Source organism: Hyaloscypha bicolor (genome assembly GCF_002865645.1).
Source record: "Hyaloscypha bicolor E unplaced genomic scaffold K444scaffold_153, whole genome shotgun sequence".
In the NCBI taxonomy this organism is placed as follows: Eukaryota; Fungi; Ascomycota; class Leotiomycetes; order Helotiales; family Hyaloscyphaceae; genus Hyaloscypha; species Hyaloscypha bicolor.
The window spans coordinates 386,634-409,722 of record NW_020194655.1 but is presented as its reverse complement, the minus strand read 5'-3'; the positions used below and the strand labels follow the sequence as shown (position 1 = coordinate 409,722).

The 23,089-nt window shown below is 40.0% G+C and overlaps 2 protein-coding genes across 2 annotated transcripts; one reads left to right on the top strand and one right to left on the bottom strand.

The window, feature by feature from the left end:
* Positions 1-10,771: 10,771 nt before the first annotated feature.
* Positions 10,772-19,032, bottom strand: K444DRAFT_571744 (polyketide synthase). The gene is made up of 7 exons (XM_024877327.1): positions 18,859-19,032; positions 18,680-18,766; positions 18,563-18,620; positions 18,171-18,504; positions 17,591-18,101; positions 16,966-17,527; positions 10,772-16,900 (listed from the first exon to the last, which is right to left on the bottom strand). The coding sequence occupies exons 1-7, from the start codon at positions 19,003-19,005 to the stop codon at positions 11,013-11,015; spliced, it is 7,587 nt and encodes a 2,528-aa protein (XP_024730332.1). The 5' UTR covers positions 19,006-19,032; the 3' UTR covers positions 10,772-11,012.
* Positions 19,033-20,623: 1,591 nt separating this feature from the next.
* Positions 20,624-22,113, top strand: K444DRAFT_646791 (transesterase; the record flags this gene model as incomplete). The annotated part of the gene is made up of 4 exons (XM_024885247.1): positions 20,624-20,756; positions 20,850-21,129; positions 21,210-21,921; positions 21,988-22,113. 4 exons carry the CDS (start codon positions 20,624-20,626, stop codon positions 22,111-22,113), a joined length of 1,251 nt encoding a protein of 416 aa, XP_024730331.1.
* Positions 22,114-23,089: the final 976 nt, after the last annotated feature.

The following is a 23,089-nucleotide window of genomic DNA, read 5'->3' as shown; positions in this document are numbered from 1 at the left end:
GGTAAAGCTACGGGGAAGTGGGAAGTGGGAATTGATCGTCGTTCGGGCCGGTCCCGCTTTGCCACCAGGGTTGCATCTCAGGTACCACTTTTCAGGCCACTTTAATCGTGAATGAGTCGCAACATAATTATGCTAAGACAAAATCCTCCTAAGAAACAGCGAAAGACTTTCTGAATTGCAAACATTTGAAGTTGATTCAAAATTTTATAGAGGTTTAGTTGAACTACATAAGGTGGATCTTAGCAGGGTGCAAGCCTGGTGGCAGCGAGAACAGATAACGGTGTGTCAGCACTTGCACCATAACCTCCGCGTCCCTGCGGGTTTAGTGCATGTCAGCGATACGGTGTTATTACAGCGATACGGTCGGTTTTGAAATAACTGCCGCAACACGAAATTAAATAATTAATAAACTATAAGAAGCTAAAGGATGTGTAATAACTAGGCCTTCCGTACCTCTATATAAACTTTTATTTAAGATCCTGTATTACGTTATAAAGCTATTAAAAACTATGGATGTTTTTTGTCGGGGGGAAATGACGACCTTATCGCTGATTTTCGACCGTATCGCTGGCCTGCACCAGTATACCGGGGGTCCATGTTAGTGTGAGCGTGGCCGCATGGTCAGGGAGTAATCAAGGTTCGTTCAGCGCAAGCTTAAGCTAATACAGGCGGCCCTACTGAGGCCATTAGCGGGCTAGCGGACAAATCCGAGAAGCGAAAAGTGATTTTCTGATTTTCTGATTTTCGCGCCCACACCTCACTAAAAAAAAAGTATAGTATATACGCCTTATTCTCGACTACTCCTAACCCCCCCCTTAGCTTGCGTGGTCCGTAAGGCAAATCCCATGGATTACGAGGCATATCTCTATCTCCCTTACTCTCTGTATCCTCCGTACTACCTATATTACTCGAATTATCTATATCTCCTTTATTCCCTTCTCCTCTAGTATTCTTATCCTTCTCTGCTATAACCTCCTTCCCTATTGCCTTCTGACCTTATATCTGTCTTTATACTCGCTTTCTATATCTTATAGGCAGTCGAGGCTTTAGTATAAAGAGTTTTACAGATACGGAGCGAGGCTTTCCAGACTTGGTAGGATTAGCATTGAGTTAATGGAAAGTATAGACTTTACCGTTATTATTATATCTATAATTTATATAAGTACTATTAAATTTGCCTTCTATAACTATATAGTATTTAAAAGGGCCTCTCGGTCTCTTCTTATTACTATAAGTAGTATAAGCTTGAGAGGATTCGGTTCTACGAGTATATACTAAGCTTGCCTCTAGATTTGCCTTACCTTTCTCTAATCTTTTTAGCTCCCTGCCCTAGTATAGCTCTATCTCTCTAACTTTAGCCTTATTATTAATTCGCTTTATTACTTTAGTAGTATTATCGGATAGTATAAGAAGATTAAAGTATTATTATAAAGGAGGAGAAGGAGGTTATATATAAGGAGGAGGTTAAGGAGTAAAGGAATTTATTAGTTAAATATATTAATGGGAGAGGATATTATAGACTGAGTCTGGATTATTAGAGAATATATTATAAATATTATCTTTTTGCTTATTTATAGCTTTATTGCCTTTTCTATTGCTTTTGCCTTTACTAGAGCTATTACCTAAAGCTATATTTAATATATCTTTAATAAAGAAAAGCTTTAATAATAGTATTATATATTGGAATTAAAGTTATTTTCGAAAAAAGGTTAAGGTTAAGGTTAAGACTAAAATTAAAGCTAGTATAGCTATATTTTTATTATTTATTTTTAGAATATAAAGATATATATTTAATATAATTATTTAAATCCGAATAAATTTATAATAAATAATACCTAAAAATGGAAATATTAGTATTTAATAGCCCTAGATTAAGTATATTTAAATATTAAAAAAATTATAATTTTAGGTATTATAGTTATAAAGATAAAGATATAAATATTTTTTCTTTTATTAACTCGTAAAAGCTAAGGCATACTAATAATAATTAAATTATATTTAACTTATATGGTTAGCTAATTTACTTTACTAATTATAAATAATTCGAGGTAATTTAAATCTCCTTAAATCTCTATATATAGCTTATTATATAAACTTCTATATCTTTATATTTAGTAATACTATAATTATAATTTTTAAATAAAAAGAATTCCCTTATTCTAGTATATATAATTATATTTATTTCTTATTTTTCAAATATATAATTATTAAATTAGAGAGGCTTAAGAATTCTAAATAATACTTTCTCCTAAGAGGTATATATCCTTAATAAATAGTAAAAGTAAATATAAAATTATATAATAATATAATTATCCCGTACTAGTAACTTTATTTTCTATAAAACTATAACTTTATTTTATCTTTACTCTAAAACCTCTATTTTTCTTCTATATTTTTTTGACTTTACTATTAATACTAAGAGCTTTTACCCTCTACTAATACCTTTTCTATTAATACCTTTATTAATACCTTTATTAATACCTTTATTAATACCTTTATTAATACTAAGAGCTAATATCTAACTACCTTATAACCTTTTTCTTTTTTTTCTTATCTTTCCTTATTTCTTTTCTAAACTTCTCTTCCGAACTTCTTTTTTAAACCCTTTCTTTTTTAATACTTCTTTTATTAATACTAAGAGCTAGTATCTAACTATCTTATAACCTTCCTCTCTTTCTCTAAACCTCTCCAAATTCTTCTTTTGAATTCCTCCTTTTTTAATACTTCTACTAATAATACTAAAAGCTGGTACCTAATTACTATTTCCGGATTACTTTTATCTAGAACTCCTATACTATAAGTCTTTAATTTACTTGCTTCTTAGAAAGCTAAATTTTAGATCCCTTCTTCTTTTCTCTAATATTTCTTTCTTTTTTTTTCTAATATTTCTTATATTTTTGGGCTCTTTGGAAATATCCTCTCTCGAATTTCTAAAAAAGAGGCTAACTCCTATTTAGATCCCTCTAAACTTTAATACCTCCTCTCTTTCTTTAATACTTATAAAAGCCTTTGGGCCGCTACTAAGTATTTCTATTCTTTATCTTGAAATATATACTAATTTATTCTTATAGAAAATAGTCTTTCTCTTTCCGATCTTGACTTCTTTAATATATACTTCTTGCCTTTAGGCTATTTAGATATCTCTTTATTTACTTTTATGAAATATATACTAACTTACTTTTTAGTTTCCCTTATTTTATTTTTCCTTTTATATTACCATATATATATCTAGTTAGTACTAGTTCTTATAACTTATAGTTAGGTTTTCTATTTATTAAATATTCGGGTATTTTGTTTTACTTTTATTTTATATATTTTATTTTATATATTTTATTTTTCTTTTATTATAGGTTAGGACTTAAATAGTATTTACCTTAAGTATTTATATTCTCGGGTATATAAGACTCCTATAGATCTTTCGGGATTATAAACTAGCCTACTTTAGTTCGGGGAAGCTTCCTCGAGAGTATTCCAGGAATTATAGTATTTACTATAACCTTTTCTAAAGATTAATATAGTATAGGTATTTCTAGTTTATTCTTTTTTTATAAAGTAAACCGCTACTTTAAGTCTATATAAAAGTTCTAATTATTTCTTGAGTTAAAGTATAGGCACTTCTTATTCCTATTAAATTAGGTATAAAGAATAATAGGTATCTTTGGGCTAGACTATAATACTAGTTAAATATTAAGACTTCCTATACTTATTTTATAAACTTATAGTTCGAGATATATTATATTTAATAGGGCTTTTATATCTAATTATTTTATATTATAATAAAATATCTTAATATTATAATTAGGGGAATTTTGCTTTATAATCTTATTTACTACTTATAGATTTTCTAGCTAATAAGTTTTGGCTAATAGCTAAGAAACTTATTAGCTACTTTATCTAAAGCCTCTGGGAATAGGAAGTTGCCTTAATAAAGACTTAGTATTAAAAATAGGTTTAACTAATTAATCTAAATAAGGAGTTTATAGCAGGAATCTCTATATATAGATAATTTTATATAATGAACTCAAATCTTTATTCCTGGTTATATGAGTGAGCTATATAAGAAACTCTTTCTGGCCTATTAGAGTAGTTCCTGTCCCTGGTTATATAAGTTATAATATATAATAAACTTAAACTTTTCTTGGGTTATTTTTAGAAGAATTAGTAAGCTTTTTTAGACAGACTTATTAAGGCCTTGGTTTTTAAAGGTATTAGTCTAGCCTTCTTACTTTTTTCTTAAGTAATAGTTCGGCTTTCAGGAATTATATATAAATATCGGAATAAATAAGGAAATATATTATATATACTTTCTGGATAGATTAAAATAAAACTTATAGGATTCCTGTAATATTTTTATTAAATCTATAGTACTAGCTAGTAAAGACTTTAATAATCTTAATAAGACTTAAATTACGAGCCTGGCCCTTAGATTTCCCGCTTAACTTAAAGATTAAGTAGTTTATAATAGGTTACTTGTTATAAAACGTATTATATTCTTTTCCTAAAGAATACTAGATACTAGTAATAGTCCGGAAGCCCTAAAGCCCTTGAGACTTTTTATAAGTTTCGGGCTTTGGGGCTTTTCTATAGCTAGCTAATTATATAAAATCATATAATTATATGGGTCCGGTATTAATATAAAGTAATTAGTAATTTTATATATAGATATAGTATGATTTTTAGTATAGCTAGTCTAATATATTATATATCTATATATAAATACCTATAATTTTATTATTATAATATAATATATTCTTAATATATCCTTAATATAAAAATCCCTTTATAACCCTAGACTTTTAGGAGCCTCTTCTATATTAAAGATAGAGTATATAATACTATTTGGGTATTAAACTCAAAAGGCAAAGAATTATAAAGGCCCTAATAATTATAAGACTTTATAAACTTGAGTAGATTTGAGTATTATAAAAGTATTAAATTTAGTAGCCTGACTTTTAAATTATATAAGAACTAATTAAAGAGTATTATTTTAAAGTATTAATTATAAATTTCAAGTATATATATATTTATAAGGAAATAAGACCTAAAATAGTACTAAGCTAATTATAAGATATAGGAAAAAGTATATTAGATATTAGGCCTATTTTTTCTTAATTACCTTAACCTTGGCAGATATTTATATATAATTTATTAGATTTTATATAATAGGTTTACTTAGGAAAAATAAGGTTAATTAGCCTAGGGAGTTTAATAATAATAGTTAGACTTCTGTCCGGGGTAATAGGCAAAGTACTAGTAGTAGCCCGGGTATCTTGGGTTTTATTTATAAAGCTAAAGACATTATACTTATTAATTCTCTATATCTAATAAGGAAAAGGAGTAGTATATTCATATCTCTAATATATCCGTTATTATAGAGTAATACTTATATGGTTTATAAGATTAATTATAGTTCTCTTTACTAGAGGAAAGAATAGTAAAATTAAAGGAGGATCTAATAGCCTATTACTATTATTATTATTATTACTATTAGAATTAGCTTTGGTAGTACTTTTAGTAGTACTTTCTATATTATCTTATGGCTTCTAGAGGTTAGTAAGTAGAGAAGAATCCTGGTATATATAAGTTAATTAAATCTAAAAATAAAAAAGGGTTTATAGAAAAAATAAAGAGTAAGAACCAGAATTAAAGAAAAGGATTATATATATACCTTTATTTATTTACTAGTTTATTAAATTCCTTTTTACTCTTAAAGTCTTATACCTATACTAGTAGGTAATACTTTCCTGGGCTCTTTGGGCCTCTTTAGTCTATTATTTAATCTCCTCAAATTACTATATTTTCTAAGTATTTTCTAGCTCTTTATAAGTAATTTTAAGATAGAGATCTTTATATAGAGTCTTCTTTTAAGTATTTTCTAGCTTTTTATAAGTAATTTTAAAACAGATATCTTTATATAAAGTCTTATCCTAGTATAAAATAAGGAAAATTATTTAGATATCCTTAGAGCCTAGATATATATTATAGTAGGAAAGATTAAAGATAGTTTAAATAAAACCTGGCAAGACTATAAGTTCCTGGGCTTTTTTACTATTAGGACTAGTATAGAATACTAGTTTATTTATATTATTAATAAATTAATAATAGCGGATAGATTCGCTAATATAGAGAGAGAAGTAAGGGAGTAGCTACTAAGAAACTATATTAGAAAGGATAGAAAAGACTTGATTATTTATTTCAAATTGAAAGCCACTTATTAAAAAACATCTATTAGAATTCGTATAAAGAATCTAGTAAAAGAAATAGAAGAAAACTTACTACTAACTTCTTTAGAAAGTTGGATGGTTCTTTACTTAGCTCTCTAATTCTTTATATTATTAAATATCTATTTATGGAGAACTAGTTATAAAATTACGGTTTATAATTTCATAAGACTAGATCCGGCTATATTTTGATTTATAAGACCTTAAAGGGCTTCAGGTAGCCTATTACTAGTATAAGAAGTTATGGCCTAGATAGTAGCCTGAGTAACTCTCGTATTTATAGCCCGTTAAGCTTATATAGTAGTATAAGTATTACTAGAAGAGTAGTTAAGTCGAGTAATATAACTCATAGTAAAAGGAAATACGGAAGGGAGTAATTATAGGGCTATTAGAATAGGAGAAGCCTGGGATAGAGCAGAACTAGTACCTGGCGGCTATATAGTAATAGTAACTAGAGAAATAGGTATAGTAGATATTTCTAGAAGAAAAGATATAGAATAAGGATACTAAAAAGAGCTAGGGATCTAAAGTATTCCAGGTATAAAGAAGGGGATAGATACGAACGGAATTCTAGAACTATAAGGTTTAAATTTACTAGTATTACTATTTTAGGTAAGTAAAGTAGCGGCCTTTATATTATATTCGTTATTAGTAGATTAATAGAACTTATAATATTAGATATTACTATACTAGTATTTGGCTATAAGATATATAGTATTAGGGCAGGTTTTGAGAAATAGTAGTACTATTTTAAAAGATAAGAATTTAAGGGTATAGAATATTTATATAATAGATAAACTTAATAATTCTATTAGTATTACTCTTAAAAGTAAAAAAGGGATTTCGAAAATAATATATTTAATAATAAATAATACCTATCTTAATATATCTAGTTATTTCGTAACTGGCTTATTTAATTACCCTATATTATTAGAAGTATTACTAATAAAGGGCTATTTCTAGGTAAAGTCCTGGATTATTAGGAACTATACGGGTATTTTTCCGGCCTATATATTATTTATATATTCTGTATTTATTAGAATAACTTACTTAAGGATCTTATTTTATATAATAGTAATATTATATTTATTAGTTGGCTTCTCGGACTCTTCTAATATTAGTAGCTATCCTGAGGCTATATATATCCGGACTATATATCGGAGCTAGTAGTAAGCTTAAATATATAGTCGGTTACCGTTTTTATTAGTATCTTCTATATAAATATTAGTCATATTTATATTATAAGATATAAGTTTTTAATAATACTACTTTAGTATTTCTTTTAGTAGAAACTCGTTAATATTTATATTAGTATATAAGTAAACTATTTATATAGAGCTATATAAGGTTATATTACTTACCCTAAACTAAGTAATTATTAAGGATTATATTATAAAGCTCTATATTTATAGGGCGACCCTAGTACTATACCCTGCCTGGGGGCCTTATATATAGTCTAAATAGCTTACCGGCTACTATATTAGGCCTAGATCTGTCTTTTCTAATCTTATAGATATTTTATAAGTCTATAAACTTATATATCTTGTTTTGGATCTGCTATATATAAAGTATTAGTAAAGTAATCCGGTCCTATAAATATTAGTAATTATAATCCCCGGTATAGGCTAGTTCCTAAAAGTAGTTCTATATATACTAATTAGAATTAGTTATATAATCCGGTACTATAATACTAGACCTAATAGCCTTAATAAAAAGCGGTATAATTATTAGTACCTAATACTTTCTCCTAATAATAGAAAGAATAAGGGGCAGATATAAAGAAACGGAATTACTTATATATTACCGGTATAGCTAGCTTTTCTAAAGCTCCTATTACTAGAATTTAATCTACTAATTCTCGGTACTTTTCCCAGAAATAAAGTAGTTCTCTATATATATAACTAATAGATTAGTTATTTGCGAGAATATAAAGTATGTTTCGGTAATAAGGGAAAGTTTAGAGCCTCGATTAGCCCTAAAGAAGTAAGAATAGTAGCCTATTTGAGTATAAATCTAAAGATATTATTATATAACTAAATAGGTAGTCTAATTAGAGATTCTAATATATATCCAGATAATATTATATAAATAAGTATTAATATAAGTATATATCTTGATTCTAAATAGTAATAGCTTATTATATCTATTAATTAACTAAATCTAGTCCGGCCCAGGTATAATATATTCTCTTTTCTTGGACTATATCCGTTATATTTATAGTATAATTACCTCGGGATCCAGGAGTTATAATATTATATATAAGCTTTCCCTATAGATAATAAAATATATTAGTAAATAAGGCCCTAACCTTTTAAGCTAGGGTAAAATAGTAAAGTATAGAAAGACTAACCGGGTTACTAGTAAATCTTATTAATAGAAATATATATATAAATACTATTATCTATAACCTATAACCCGTTTATTATTTAGCTTATTTTATAGTATTATAAATAGTTACTTGTCTGCTACTTGCCTATCTATTATAGTTATATAATAAATGAGACTAAGCTTCTTATATATACGGATAACTTTAGTAATTAAAGCTATATAACCGTAATTTTCAAGATCCTTAAGTATTTCCTTATTTATATCTCCCAGATAATATAGGATTATAATCTGTATATAAAAGAAAGGCATATCTACTATTTGAGTATATATTTGAATATTCTATTCTTATAGTTACTATTAGATCATATATGAATTAACTAAGATTCTATATAAATCTTTTAATCTATTTATAATTTCTTCTTAATTAATATTCGTATGAGCCTATTTAGTAATAGCTTCGTAATATAGTAATAGATTTATTAAAAGTTATAGTATTATTTTAATAAAATCTACTAAGTTATTTTAATAGGGGTTAAGTTTAGGGTATACTTTATTATTATAATATACTTTCTAGTAATATAAGTACTAAAAAACTCGAGTAATATTACTCCTACGTGATTTTATTAATTAATTACTAAAAAAAAGTAATTAGCCGGCTTCTTAGTTATTTTAATAGTTTAATTTTCTTATTTCTAATCTCGGGAACGTTAAGGAAATCATTAGACCCTATTAATAGTATTATCCTAGAAGGGCTTATAGCCTATAGTTACCTAACTATAGTAATTTGTAATAAATACTTAATTTTATATTATACTACCCGGCCTAATTTTGGTACGATTTCACGCGGTAGTATGGGCTCTCACTTCGTTAATTAGACAAGCAAGCAGCCTTACTATTATTGCGTTATCTAAGCTGAAAGTCACGTGTGGGTGCTATACCCCTAATTAGGAATTCTGCCTTGGAGAGGAGGGGGGGGGGGGGGGGGGGGGTGTGTTCGGGGCGCCAGTGCGAAAATCAGAAAATCAGAAAATCACTTTTCGCTTCTCGGATTTGTCCGCTAGCTAGCTGTGGGCCTCAGTAGGCCCACAGCTCACGGCGGAGACTAAACTAATACAAGCAACCCACAGCTCACGGCGGAGACTAATATGTGATGTACTGTTAGTGGAAGGTACAAACAGGTAGCCCGAACAGTTCACCCGTGAAAGAAGAAGCCATTAGCCAACATGGCAATCCCATCAGGTCTTCGCAAGCCTAGCGCTAGCAAGGTTCCAAACTTCAAACCCTTACAGTACAACTACGAAATGCTATAAAAACAGAAATATGAGATAACAATCGAGTTTACTAGGCGCTTTTATGTCACGTTTTGAAAGAGTTACGAGGGTTAAATTTTCATAGACCCTTGTCTATTTAGTTTGGCTGTGCCTCTGCATGTTCCTCGGGGAGGTAGATTAAGGAGGGGGGTTAAGGAGGTGGATGAGGGAGGTGGATCCGGGAGGTAGATTAAGGAGGGGGTAGATCCGGGAGGTGAATTATGGACATGAGGGAATTCAGCAGTGCTAGTATATAGTAGTAGGTGTCAGAATTCGTAACGCAGGAACAAAAACATTAAAATCGCGGAATTGCGATCCGTTCTCTTAATTAACTATTACTCTTAATACTTATTATAGCCCTAATTACACGTCGTATAAGCCGAATTACTTTCCCCTTTAGGCATCTTATAAAAATAAAGAGGAAATTAGAAATAAATTTTTTATAATATATATTATAAAGAAATTTAAATATAATTATATTATATTATTAGTTTAAGTAATATTAAAACAAAAAGCTTTTTGGCTTATAAATATATACAAAAAAGGGCTTTATAAACTTTGAAAGTCTTTAAAAGTTGTAAAATATATATATAAGATACTTATTAGCTTAAATAAGAATTTAGTTTATAATTAATTATATAATATATAAATTGGATTATAAATTAGCAAAAATATTATTTTTAAAAAGAAAATAATTTGAAATAAAAAAGTATTAGAATTTAAATAAATATTAAAATAAACTTATAAAGTAAAAAGCTATTAAGTCTTTTATAATTAATATTAATAAATTAAACTTTAAATAATTTTATTAAAAATTATTATTAATTAAAAATTTTGTATTTAAAAAAAATTAATATATAAAACTTTTAAATTTAAATAGCTTTCTATTTGAGTTATATAAGATAAAGCTAGGGCTTAACCGAGGAAATATAATTAGGCAAGTAGTAATTAAGATTTCGTGATCAGAGTATAGTCCAATGAGAATAGAGGCTGCGAGACCCCCCTACTAGTGCTAGACCTGTCTGACTAGAACAAGGGGATAAAAGGCTAACCTCACGTCCCCTGCAACCTTCCTTCAAACAATTTTCCATACCTCGCGGCTCGCGCCTTTGAGAGCTCCTATGACTAGTCTTTTTACCGTCTTTCCGCATCGCTAAGGCCGATGCAACGTGACGTGGCCGAGTTTTCTTACCACCATCTCAGCGAGGCCAGCAATCGTTTTCCCCTCCATCAGCTCGAAAATGGAAACATCTACGTTGAGTTGTGACGTGATCCAAGTGCGCAGCTCGATCGCGACGAGCGAGTCCACACCAATGGAGGTGAGACTCTTGGACCCCGACATGTCGTCCTCTGCCAGCCCAAACATCCTCATCAGCTTGCGAGTCATTTCTCTCAAGACAATGCCAACTGCTTCGTCATAGGAGGCTGCACGGCTAAGTTCTCCCCTCACATCATCAGGGCCTTGTTGAGTCGAGGACCCTGTGATTTGGCCTACCTTCAGGACTTCGCGATACTTGAGTCCCGCAAAGCGAGCCTCCTGAATCCAGCGAGCTTCAGCCCAGTGAGCACCCGGAGATGCATTTATACCTGTGACAATAGCTGCCTGCAACGAATTCGAGGAAGGCGATGGCAAGGGAGGAGAGAAAATTGCCTTTTCAATCAAAAGCATAACATCCTCTTCGTGCAGGGCTTTGTATCCTATCCTCGTGAGACGCTCAGAGATGCCGTGGCCCGCTTCGGAAACGTATCCCATAGACTTGACCATACCAAGATCAATGGTAGTGGCTGCCTTGCCCTGGGCTCTTCGATGCTGCGCAAGTGCATCTTGAAAAACGCTAGCAGCCGCATAGTTGGCCTGGCCCGCACCTCCCATAACACCAACGAGCGAGGACAGCATGATGAAGAAGTCGACATCCTGGGCAATCTTGTGGAGATTCCAACTGCCTTGCACCTTCGGACGCAGTACCGCGTTGAAGTCGTCCGCCGTCATTTGCGAGAGAAGCGCGTCCTTAAGCACCATGGCGCACTGTACAACACCTCGGATCTGCGGCATCTTCTCTTGTTCATGCCGCTGGAGCATCACCAGAAGCTGGCTTTCATCCGCTACATCACATGAGTGATGCAGGACAACGCAACCACACTGTTCCAGACCGTCCACGAATGGGCTGTGCTTCGCACTTCTGGACAGGATGATCAAGTGTCTTGCACCATGGTCAACGAGCCACTCGCAGATCCTTCGTCCGATTCCTCCGAGTCCTCCCACCACGAGATACGAAGCGTCCGATCTCAACTTCAGTGACGATTTCCCCTTGCGTACCGGGACCATATCTTTCTCTGAAGCAGATACAACGAGTTTGCCCACGTGTTGACCGCCCTGCATGGTTCGGAATACCTTTTCGATGTCGGATATGGGATATACTGATATCGGGTAAATCAGACGGAGTTTCCTTTCCTCGAGAAGCTTCATGACATGCTTCAATGCTTCATGAACCTCGTCTCCTCTGGCTCTCTCCCAGGCGAGGAGGTCAACCGACTGAAAGGACACGTTTCTCATGAATGTACGCATGCTCAAGCGACTGTTTTGCTCTAGATCTTTCTGGCCGATCTCAACAAATCTGCCAAATTCCGCCATGCAGTCAAAGGTCGCCTGCAGAAGGTGGCCTGCCAAGGAGTTCAGGACCACATCCACGCCCGTGCCGCCTGTACAGTCCCTGATCCCGCCCACAAAAGAACTGTCTCGGCTTGAGTAGACATGGCCTGGGCTGATGCCGAACTTTTCGCAAACAAAGTCGCGCTTGGCTTGGGTTCCTGCTGTGACAAAAACCTCAGCGCCCGCCAGTTGAGACAACATGATCGCAGCTTGGCCGACGCCGCCAGTACCGCTATGGATCAGAATCTTTTCTCCCTTTCGTAGGTTTGCCGTTGTATAAAGGGAGATGTAAGCGGTAGCAAATGCTTGAGGGATTGAAGACGCGTCCTGAAAGCTCATGCAGCTGGGAATGGGGACGACATTAGTGCACGGCGTACGCACTCTCGTTGCCCAATGGCCTTTTTGGAGTGCGCACACGCGGTCTCCAACTTTGAGACCTCGTTCAGCGGCTCTTCCTCCACCCAACTTTGTAATCACCCCAGCGCACTCAAATCCCATGGAGGGTTCGGTGTCCTGTTTGATTTGGCCCATAGCAACCATTATATCAGTGAAGTTCAAACCGAAAGTTATCGGTTCGATTTCCACCCAGTCAGTTGGAAGATCTTGGACGTCCTCTTCTCGAAAGTAGAGCGAGTCCAAAAGTCCTGTTGTCTCGATATCCATTTTGAGCAGGCAACCTTGACTTTGTTGGAAAGGCTCTAGCACGACCTCAGCTGTTTCGACGTCGTTCCAATCAGCATTATTGAAGGCACGGGGGACATAGATAATGCCGTCTCTTTCTGCATATTCGAACTCGTTGTGTTGAGTCGCTGCGCCAAGAGAAGCGTGGAAGACCTGGCAGATGGCATCAATCGTTTTGGGGGTCCACGGGTCGCGCAAAGGATCGACATCCAGCGAAACGCACGGTTTTCCATTGCTCTCATTCCGAAGGGTGCGTAGCAAGCCGACATGCAGAGCCTTCCTAGGATCCTCAGAAGTCATGTTTGCTCCTCTAGCCACCCAGAGAACGACACTGGAGTCGATCAATATTGACTTAATACGTGCAAAGACGCCGCTTCCAATAGTCGCAAGCAGGGAGTGCTGGACTTCACCCAGGAATATACACGTTTTTCCAACGACATCTGCTTCATCAAGCGACATTACCGCTGGCGTGGAACCAGTAATGCTGCCTGCAATGGATGCTTGCAGATCTTTCAGCCACTCCAAAGGTGGGGGGCAGTCGCCGTGCACCAGAACGACGTCTGAGGACAAGTCCGCAACAGCTGGCACGGTCTCGGCTGTGGCTGTGGATATGATTGTGCTGACCATGTAGAAGTCCGTGTCATTGCAGTCACGGACTTCGAGCTCCACACCATTGAAGCCGGTTGTACTCAGCATGGTGCGCCATAAGTCAAGAGTGAGCGAAGGCGTCAACTGGCGCTCCTCTTCTTCACTGAGCCACCAACCTGGCAACAGCCCGAAAGTGAAGGACAAGTCCAATTGATCATTGGTGGTCTCAACCAGAACGAGCTTGCCTCCTGGGTTGAGCAGTTTCCGGACGTGGCTTAATGTTCGCTTTATGTTGGCGGTTGCGTGCAGGACCTGGCAAGCCACGACGATGTCGTAGGTGCCGCATTCGAAACCTTGGCCCGCTGGGTCTTTCTCGATATCCAGAGTGCGGTATGTCATCACGTCTTGCCAGTCTGCAAATCGCTCACGCGCAGGTTCGAAAAACCCGGCAGAAACATCGGTGAAGTCATAACGATCCACGGGCTTCGCGTCTCCCAGCGCACTCAAGATGAGCTCTGTGCAGCCTCCTGTTCCTCCCCCCACCTCCAGAACGCGGGACCGGGGGTTTTTGTGTGCGAGTAGCTTGATGAGCTCGCTCGCCTGTGTGTTGGATCGTTTCCACTTAAGCGCGTCGGCGTAGTATCTAGACAAAAGTCGCCCCTCCATCATCAGTTCGAGTGGCTCTACCTGGCCGCGTAGCATTGAAAGTAGCCCAGGTCCCAAACGAGAGATCATTTCGCCGTTGACGCTGCCTTTCACGATCTTGGTTCTTATGCTGGCTTTCTGCTCGGCATCATCGAGCAGCCAGTTGGAGCTGTCTGGGCCCAACCGATTCTGGCTCGCAAGCGCAAGATGTACTTTCATCCAGTTATAGAATTTCTTCCAGTGGCCATCTAGTTGCTCGATATCATAGATAGTCAGCTGTTCCATAGCTTCCTTCATGAAGTGAATCGTGCACCGTCGGAGGTCCATCATGAGATCCTTTTCCCTTGGCTCGGCATCAGTGCTCAACTGATTCGCCAGTCGGCCGAAATCCATTAACGTGATGTCCGGCGCCCATGACCAAAAGCTACAAGTATTCCCATTGTCATCTGATTCCAGTGTCCGGTCCGAGAGACTGGCTCCGAGGGACTGGAAGGCAAGGCCTTCAATCTCGATCAGTACGTCTGGAGTAGAAGGGCCGTCGTCGCCGGCCAAGCCATCGAATACGACCAAGTCTGCAGAAAATGATTGAGAATTCTGGTTCTTCATGCAGGCTTGCACCCTCAGCACAGACCCGGCCCCGAAGTCGCCGAGGCTAGAAGATAATTTCAACTTCTTCAGTCGTCTTGGTACTAGTGCAGCTTTTAACCTTGTGCCAGTTGAGACAAGTGGAGCGTATGCCGCCTGAATAACCGAGTCCAGCGTAGTCGGGTGCACTGTATGCTGACTTTCGTAAGAGTATGGCATGGTAGAGGCTGTGTCAGCGACTTCGAAAGTGCAGAGAGAGCACCGTCCGTTGCTCTGAATCCGCGTGATGTTCTGGAAGAGGGAGCCATGACATATTCCTGTCTCGTGCAAAGACTCCCAAAGGTTCTTCGGATCTGTCTTGCGGCTATACGTCGCTGGGTCCATCATGTTCAGGGCTGGCAAATTCGAACCGTCCCAACTCGTTTGGTTGTGCTTCTCAAGCCGGATCAGCCCAGTACAATGCTCGATCCAGGTATCCTTATCTCCTGAGATCGAGTGAATAGAAAAGTCGTGCCACCCCTTGACGCCTAGGGACTTTTCATCGCAAGAACGGATGGTCAGGCGCAAGTCGGCCTCTGATTCTGCATCGGCAGGCAGTAGAAGAGCCTGTGTGAGCTCAATATCCCGCAGGCTGAAAAATATATTGTCTTCAGGATTCGGTTGATGAGCTTGAGACATACCATCGATGGCCATGGTGATGAACCCAGCGCCTGGGAAAACGATGTCAGAACCGACGACGTGATCCCGCACCCACGGAATGTCAGACATTCGGAGTCTGTGTGTCCAGGTTGGTGCGAATAGAGGCGACAGAGGGTCTCGCGACCCTATGAGATGATGAGGCGGATGCTCGTTCTGCCTGAGAGCTCGGTTGTTGCGCGGCTCCCTCCAGTATCGAAGTTGATGACTCCAAGGGTATGCTGGCAGATCGTGAAGCACCTTGACTTCGGCGTCATTTCGACCATGGGGGAAATTAATGGCGTCCATGTCGAGGCGATTACCATGCCCTGTCAGCGCAACGGCAACGTGACGCATGGTGTCCACGGCGCTTTTTCCCCGAGAAAGGCAACTGAGATAGGAGATATCCGCTCCTGCAAGCTCCGGCAGCTGCAATATTTGCTTGATAGGACCACTCAGTGCTCCATGAGGTCCTATTTCAACAATCACGTCGACACATTGCGCTTTCTCCTCTGGGTCCCAGCACGTCTCGCGCAAGGAAGACTCGAACTCCACAGCATGGAGCATACTATCCGTCCAGTGGCTGGGGCTCAACAAAGGTTCCAGACTGTCCATACGTCCTCCGGTCTTGGGTGATGAATAAATCACTGAGCTAGATGCCATCTTGTCGCTGGTATTTGACTCAAGCAAACCAACCAGCGACGTTGCAAATTCATCGGCCATCGGCTTCATGTGACTGGAATGGAAGGCTTCGGTGACTTTGAGCTTTCTCGAAAAGACGCTGTCGGCATGTAACAGCTGCTCGAGTTCTACAAGGGCAGGCAGGTCGCCCGAGACAGTCACGCTAGACGGGCTGTTGACGCATCCCACCACCAAACACCTGGCTTTATTGTCGCCAACGACACGTGAGATATAGTTATTAACCTCACTGCGTCCTAGCCCTACGGCAATCATTCCACCCTTGGGGCCGGATGCTGACTTGGCCTTGGTTGTTAATACGCCCCGGATGTAAGTCACCCTGATCGCAGATCGAGCCGACAAGACGCCAGCTGCGAAAGCTGCCGCTGCTTCTCCGCTCGAATGACTAGTGATCGCTGTCGGCCGAATTCCCCATGACCAGAGCAGACGTACAACTGCAATCTGGATGGTGGTTGACAGAGGTAGGCTGAACTCGGCATCATTCACCCGGGTCGCCGCCTCGTCGCGATGGAGCTCATCTGTTCAGTTTAGTATCACTGTCAATCAACTTGAAGACCCTTCTTTTTTGATAGTTGAAACTTACCCATAATTGTCCACTTTGCACCCATTTCCTTAATGTAGCAATCGCATTCAAGGATTGCATTTTTGAAGACCGGGTAAGCATCGAACAGCTCCCGGCCCATAGCATGCCATTGCGCCCCCTGGCCAGTGAACACCCAGCCAACGCGGGCCTCTTTGCCAGATCTTCTGGGGCGAAGTTGGTCGTCTTCTAGAGCGGACAAAAGGCTATTGAGGTTGTCAGCTGCAAAGACAGCTGTCCAGGGCAGAACCGAGCGACGAGAGCCGAGAGTATATGCGAGGCTAGCGAGTAAGGATCTCTCCTCAGTCGAATCGGCGCCTTCGATGTAGTCATGCAGATTCGATATCATGCGCTGACAAGCCAGCTCATCTTTTGCACTAAGAACGTAAACGCGAGCTGGGTCGGGGGCTGCATCAGCAACTCCAAATCCGTTGGTTTGATTCCGGGAGTCCGGGTTATGTCCCTCGAGAATAACATGGGCGTTGGAGCCGCCGAAACCGAAGTTGTTGACAGATGCGCGACGGATACCACCCTTCAAAGGCCAATTTTGGACTATTGAGGGAAGCTTTTAGATGTTAGCCTTGCAGGACTACGGGGGAGGAGCATTCGCGTAAATAAAGGACCGAACCTTGATGTTTTTCTTCTCAAGCATCAGTTTCTTGTTGGGCCGCAAAAACCGGGGATTGGGCGGCATTATTCCCTTCTCCAGAGATAAAGCTACTTTGATGATACCGGCAAGACCACTAGCAGCTTCTACATGTCCAATATTTGCTTTGATAGAGCCAACATGCAGGGGCTGGCCCTGGAAAGCCCTCGATATTGCTGAAACCTCCAAGGGATCCCCTGTGGGAGTTCCAGTTCCATGGGCCTCAATGTATGACGTTTGCGATATGTCGATGCCGGCTTTGTTGTAACAATCTCGGATGAGCTTCTCTTGTGCCACGTCGCTGGGCGCAGTTATGGCAGGTGTTTTTCCGTCTTGATTAAGCGCTGTCTCTCGGATGATGACTCTGAGAGGATCGTGATCGGCTAAGGCCTTTGGGAGGGCTTTCAATACTATTGCGGCTATTCCTTCCCCACGACCGTAACCGTTGGCACGAGAATCGAATGTATACGAGATACCATCAGGTGACAGAAAACTAAACCGGAATTAGACGACACATTCATTCCACATTGATGGACAAGGATTCGGAATGGACTAGTCTCACCCAAGATTGGACATGGTCACGAAGACATCGGAGTTCAGCATCAGGTTTGCGCCCACCACAATGGCCATATCTGATTCTCCCGCACGCAAACTCTGGCACGCCAGGTGAACAGCAGTCAATGTCGTTGAACAGGCAGTGTCGATAGTAACGCTGGGACCACGCAGGTCGAAAAAGTGCGATATGCGGTTTGCCACCATCGCGCCCGCATTGCCTGTGATGAAATAGCGGGGCAGAGCTTTCGGGTCACGGTTGAGCGAATCGTGATAGTCTTGGTACATAACACCGCCAAATACAGCAGTATTAGTTCCTGCAACACTTTCGAGAGGAACGCCGGCTAAGGACAAGTGTTAACATTTTACTGCACAAAGATACTTCAATACCTAGGTACCTACCGCTTTCAAGCGCCTCATAGACAATCTCGAGCATCAGACGATGTTGTGGATCCATATCCTTCCTATAAATCAGAGTTTTGTCGCTGGCCACATCGCACATAAGGTAGGTATTCATACCTTAGCGACCTCACTGGTCATGTTAAAGAACGAAGCATCAAACAGAGCAGGATCTTCGTCAAGAAAATGCCCGCCCCTTACATGACTCTACGGGAAATTTTTCTGGCGTTAGCAAACATGTTCCCAAATAGTGGGACCTCTAGTTCGGCAGCTGTGCAAGCCGAGAAGGTAAAACGTACCGAACCAACCTTCTGTCCATCAGGGTGGTATACTCCGCTCACATGAAATCTTGAGGAAGGTATCTTGGACCAGGTGCTCCGTCCTTGTTCGAGCAATTTCCATAGCTTTTGCGGGCTTGTTGCATCGCCAGAGAACCTGCATCCCATGCCAACGATGGCGATAGGGGTAGGGGTGCAAGCTTGACCCGAGTTCGACATGTTGTTTGTCTATATGCTATACAATTGGAATTAGTAAGCCTTGGATTTGTTGCGATAAAGGCCAAGTGAGTTCACTGACTGCAGCTATGGGAATGTTCAGTACTGCGTTCAGAATCGCCTCAGCTTCAAATGGCGGGTACTGGGTATTCTCAGCCTACGTACCTAGCGCAAGGAGTAGTTCACAGAACAGGCAGAGTCACATGTGGACGATCAAGTAATACGAGAGCCGTGAGGCAGGTTCTGGTTGCCACAAGTCAAACTGTACCCAGCGAGTAAGCCGATTGTTACAGTATTTCCCACCCAGCCCTGCAAGTCCGAGTCTTCATGCCGAAATTATACGAAGTGGGCCTCGGCATCCCGAGGATTACATAGATACAATGGTACCTCTGGGATGAATTAATCAACGCTTCCTTTACACCGATACTACCATTCTCAGTGAATGAAAATCATGCCTTATTAATATTCGCTGTGTTCTAGACATGGATTACCACACTAAGCAATAAGGTGAAGGAGCACGTCGGAATTAGAACCCCTGATTATGCAACAGGAGTGACATGTTCGTTATCTTGACGAAACACCGAAGGGGGACACTTTAACCTACTAGTCTCTTTCCATGACACAGCAAAATGATTCCGAGATTTTGACTCCTTCAGTGCGACTCCGACACCGACCCTTGTGGACACAAACGACAGGGTCCGTTTTCAACCAGATAATCCCGAATTACGCCGATTACCTACTGGTCGGTAGCCGTATTGGCGGTGATAGATACGGGCGGTATTATTACACATTTGACCGGGATCTTTACGTCTTACACAACAGGCTATGATATTGCAGACCTCAGTGATTGTTTTTGTTCAGAGGTAGAAGATCGGTTACAAAGCAATTGCTTTAGAACCGTGGACTATCGAATACCTGTACGAAGATCATGGCATAAAGTGACGGGATAACAAGGCATTCAGGCCCTCAGCATCCCCAAGGCACAATCTTAGGGGGTTAGACCCGCCATAAGACTCCATGACTTCAGGCTATACGCCCTAATCAGATCTCAAGAGGCGCTATTAGACATTTGCAAGGTATGAGAAATTTTTCAGGGGTAAAAAGCGCTACCGGCGGACCGATAATAGCGCTTAGACACTAACCTCGTAAATAAGTAGTTACTATGGCTCTTTAGCGAGGTACCCCTTGTAAGTATAGGGGGGAAGCCCCAAAAAGGTGTGCTTTGCAATCCCGTTACTTTATGCCGTGATCTTTGAAGATAAAGCTAGAATGCACATTGCAGCACACACGAATCAAAGATAATAATCCCGAAACACACCGTAATATCCGTCTCATAAGGTAACTAGGTGCCAAAGAGTACGTAATTAGTAAGACACATGTTTCAGTGCCAGGCTTGCTAATGGCAAGCCAAAGTCAGGCCAGCCGTTGAAACCTGGTTTTGTGAAGCTTTCAGTCTGTATCTTTTGAACCCTGCACGCATTTTGCCACCTGAAGTCTCATCACCTATTCTTAGGCCGCCAACCCATCCATCTTCAAAGAGACACTCATTGGCTGGTAGCTCAACAAAACAATGGAGAATATTCCTGTTAATAGCTGTGCAACCGCGGAACAAAACGTGATCTCAGTCATGGAATCAGCATTCGTGTCGGCTGTAAAGTCTGGTAAAATTCCGGGGGCTGTTATTATGGCAAAGGACTCTACCGGTACGTTCTTAGGGTGGATTAGAAGGTTCCCAACTTGAGACACTGCAAGCCTTGTATTTGAACAGTAACTCAACGGCAGGGTATTTGCAAAAGGCAACATTGACTATGCGCGCTGCTTCGGGGCCAGGACGGTGAGGCGTGATGAGACCCGAAGATTACCTCCAATGGAGGTAGACACACCCATGCGGTTCGCCAGCGCGACCAAGCTCCTCACCACAATCATGGCGCTGCAATGCGTGGAGCGAGGTCTTATCGACTTGGATGAAAATGTCGAAAAGTTTGTTCCCGACTTGACAAGCATGAAGATACTGGCTGGTTTCGACGATGTCGGGAAAGCAATCATGAGGGATCGCGACGGAATTATTACTCTGAGGTTAGTACATTATATCACCAGTGCGTACCAGAATCGGCAATGGTTTGCTGACTTTTGAAAAATCATTATTTGAAATAAAGACATCTCTTGACTCATACATCGGGTCTCTCGTACGTATTGATCAATCCTCTCCTGCAACAGTACATAGCCAAGGGGTACCTCCCATCAGCCGACAAATTCGGAATCCAGAGCCGGCTAGCACCACCACCCGTGAACGACCCAGGTGCTGAGTGGATGTACGGGTCAAATCTCGACTGGGCCGGCAGGCTGATAGAACGAGCAACCGGTATGGATTTGGAGAGATGCATGCAAGAAAACCTGTGCGACCCCTTAGATATAATCGATATGACCTTCAAATTGCAGCAGCGCCCCGACTTACTGGCCCGTCGAGCAGACCAGACACAACGCAGCAATGATGATGGCAAACTCAGGTACGACGACACGGTCTATTTCCGCCAGGACGGTGATGAGTGCTTTGGAGGTCAGGGTATTTTTACCAGTCCGAATTCATACATGAAGGTCCTGTACTCCTTACTGAAGAATGACGGCGTCCTCTTGAAACCGGAAACGGTCAATCTAATGTTCCAGCCTGCTCTCGACGAGAAACTTGAAAAACAAATGAATGATCACATGGACTCGACTACGCAAATCAACTATGGCGGGCCTATGCCCATGACAGGGCTGAGGCGAAACTTTGGGCTTGGTGGTATCATCCCCATGGAGGACCTCGACGGAGACAAGTGGCGCCGTAAAGGATCAATGACCTTGGGTGGTGGTCCAAATATCATCTGGGTAAGTCTCCCATATGATCTTCAAACAGCGTTGGATGCGCTGACAACTTTTCCCCACTACTTACAGCAAATCGACCATGCCGTCGGCCTTTGCACCCTCGTTACATTCCAGCTTGAGCCTTGGAATGACCCAATATGTCGAAGTCTCACTCAGACTTTTGAGAAAGCCATATACGCACAAGTACCTAAGTAGTTAGTCTTTCGTGGGTGAGACTTTCGGTTGCTCGAGAATTCAGCAAGTGTTTGTCCAAAACATATCATACTCTTCGCGCAGGGTCTGGGCCGTGGTGGATTTAGTTGACTTCCCGCATGTATAGATACAAAAACAGTGTTCCCCTGCCAACCCCTGCAACACCCCTGTTCTCTCGCGTAGCATTCCTAAAACATGGGTGTACGCCCAAAGCGGTAATTTTTGATCTCGACTCTCTTTTAGATGCACATAAGCACCCGTTCTAGGGTTTGCCCAGAGAGGGTGCTTATGCAATTGAAAATTTGATTCTTACATACGCCCCCTTTCCCCGCGCTTAGCAAGCTAATTTTTGCAATTTTATCGTAAAGTATGGCTTTCTTTTTCGGCTATTCTTTAGCCCCCGGCACGTGTACAAAAAGCGGGCAAGAAGCACGTCCCTCACTTGCCCCTTGTAATTGCTTTAAAAGGTATATCCTCAACATACGTGCGTGCGCGCTCAAGGTACACGCACATGCTCGGCACGCCGTCACGCGCCGGCGTGCCCCTAGCCTATTAAGGTCCCCAGTATTGGTAGGGGATAAGCTTTAGAACTCCCAGAATTAGCGCGATGGCTAGCTATCCTTTTAAGATAATAGCCACCAAGCGACTGCGCTGCGACTACGCCTCGATGCAATTTCGTGCGACTACGTGCCCATATCGGCTTAAAAATACTCCAATTAAATTGATCTGATTTCCAGCCGGCGCCGCGGGGAGGCTGCAGGGTCTGTCTTCCCCGGCCGCATAGATAGTGAACAGGCCAACAAGAAGCAGGATGGACATAAAACTCCACATTTTAGATTTGTAGACACACTTTGCTATGCTCCATTGCTGTGCTGAAAGAACTTGGGCGGTAAAATAGAATAGGAATACTAGATCCACTTAACACGCTACTGCAAATAGAGGTTCTCTGGTATTGCTGCTTCACTGTAGCGCTTGAGGA

What these genes read in the sequence shown, in the direction of transcription:
- K444DRAFT_571744 (XM_024877327.1), bottom strand. Translation starts at nt 19,005, where the DNA reads ATGGGATGCAGGTTCTCTGGCGATGCAACAAGCCCGCAAAAGCTATGG. An exon ending in GTGACCATGTCCAATCTTGG is followed by an intron (nt 18,102 to 18,170) that starts GTGAGACTAGTC and finishes ATTCCGGTTTAG; the next exon opens with TTTTCTGTCACCTGATGGTA. An exon ending in TGCAAAGTGGACAATTATGG is followed by an intron (nt 16,901 to 16,965) that starts GTAAGTTTCAAC and finishes TAAACTGAACAG; the next exon opens with ATGAGCTCCATCGCGACGAG.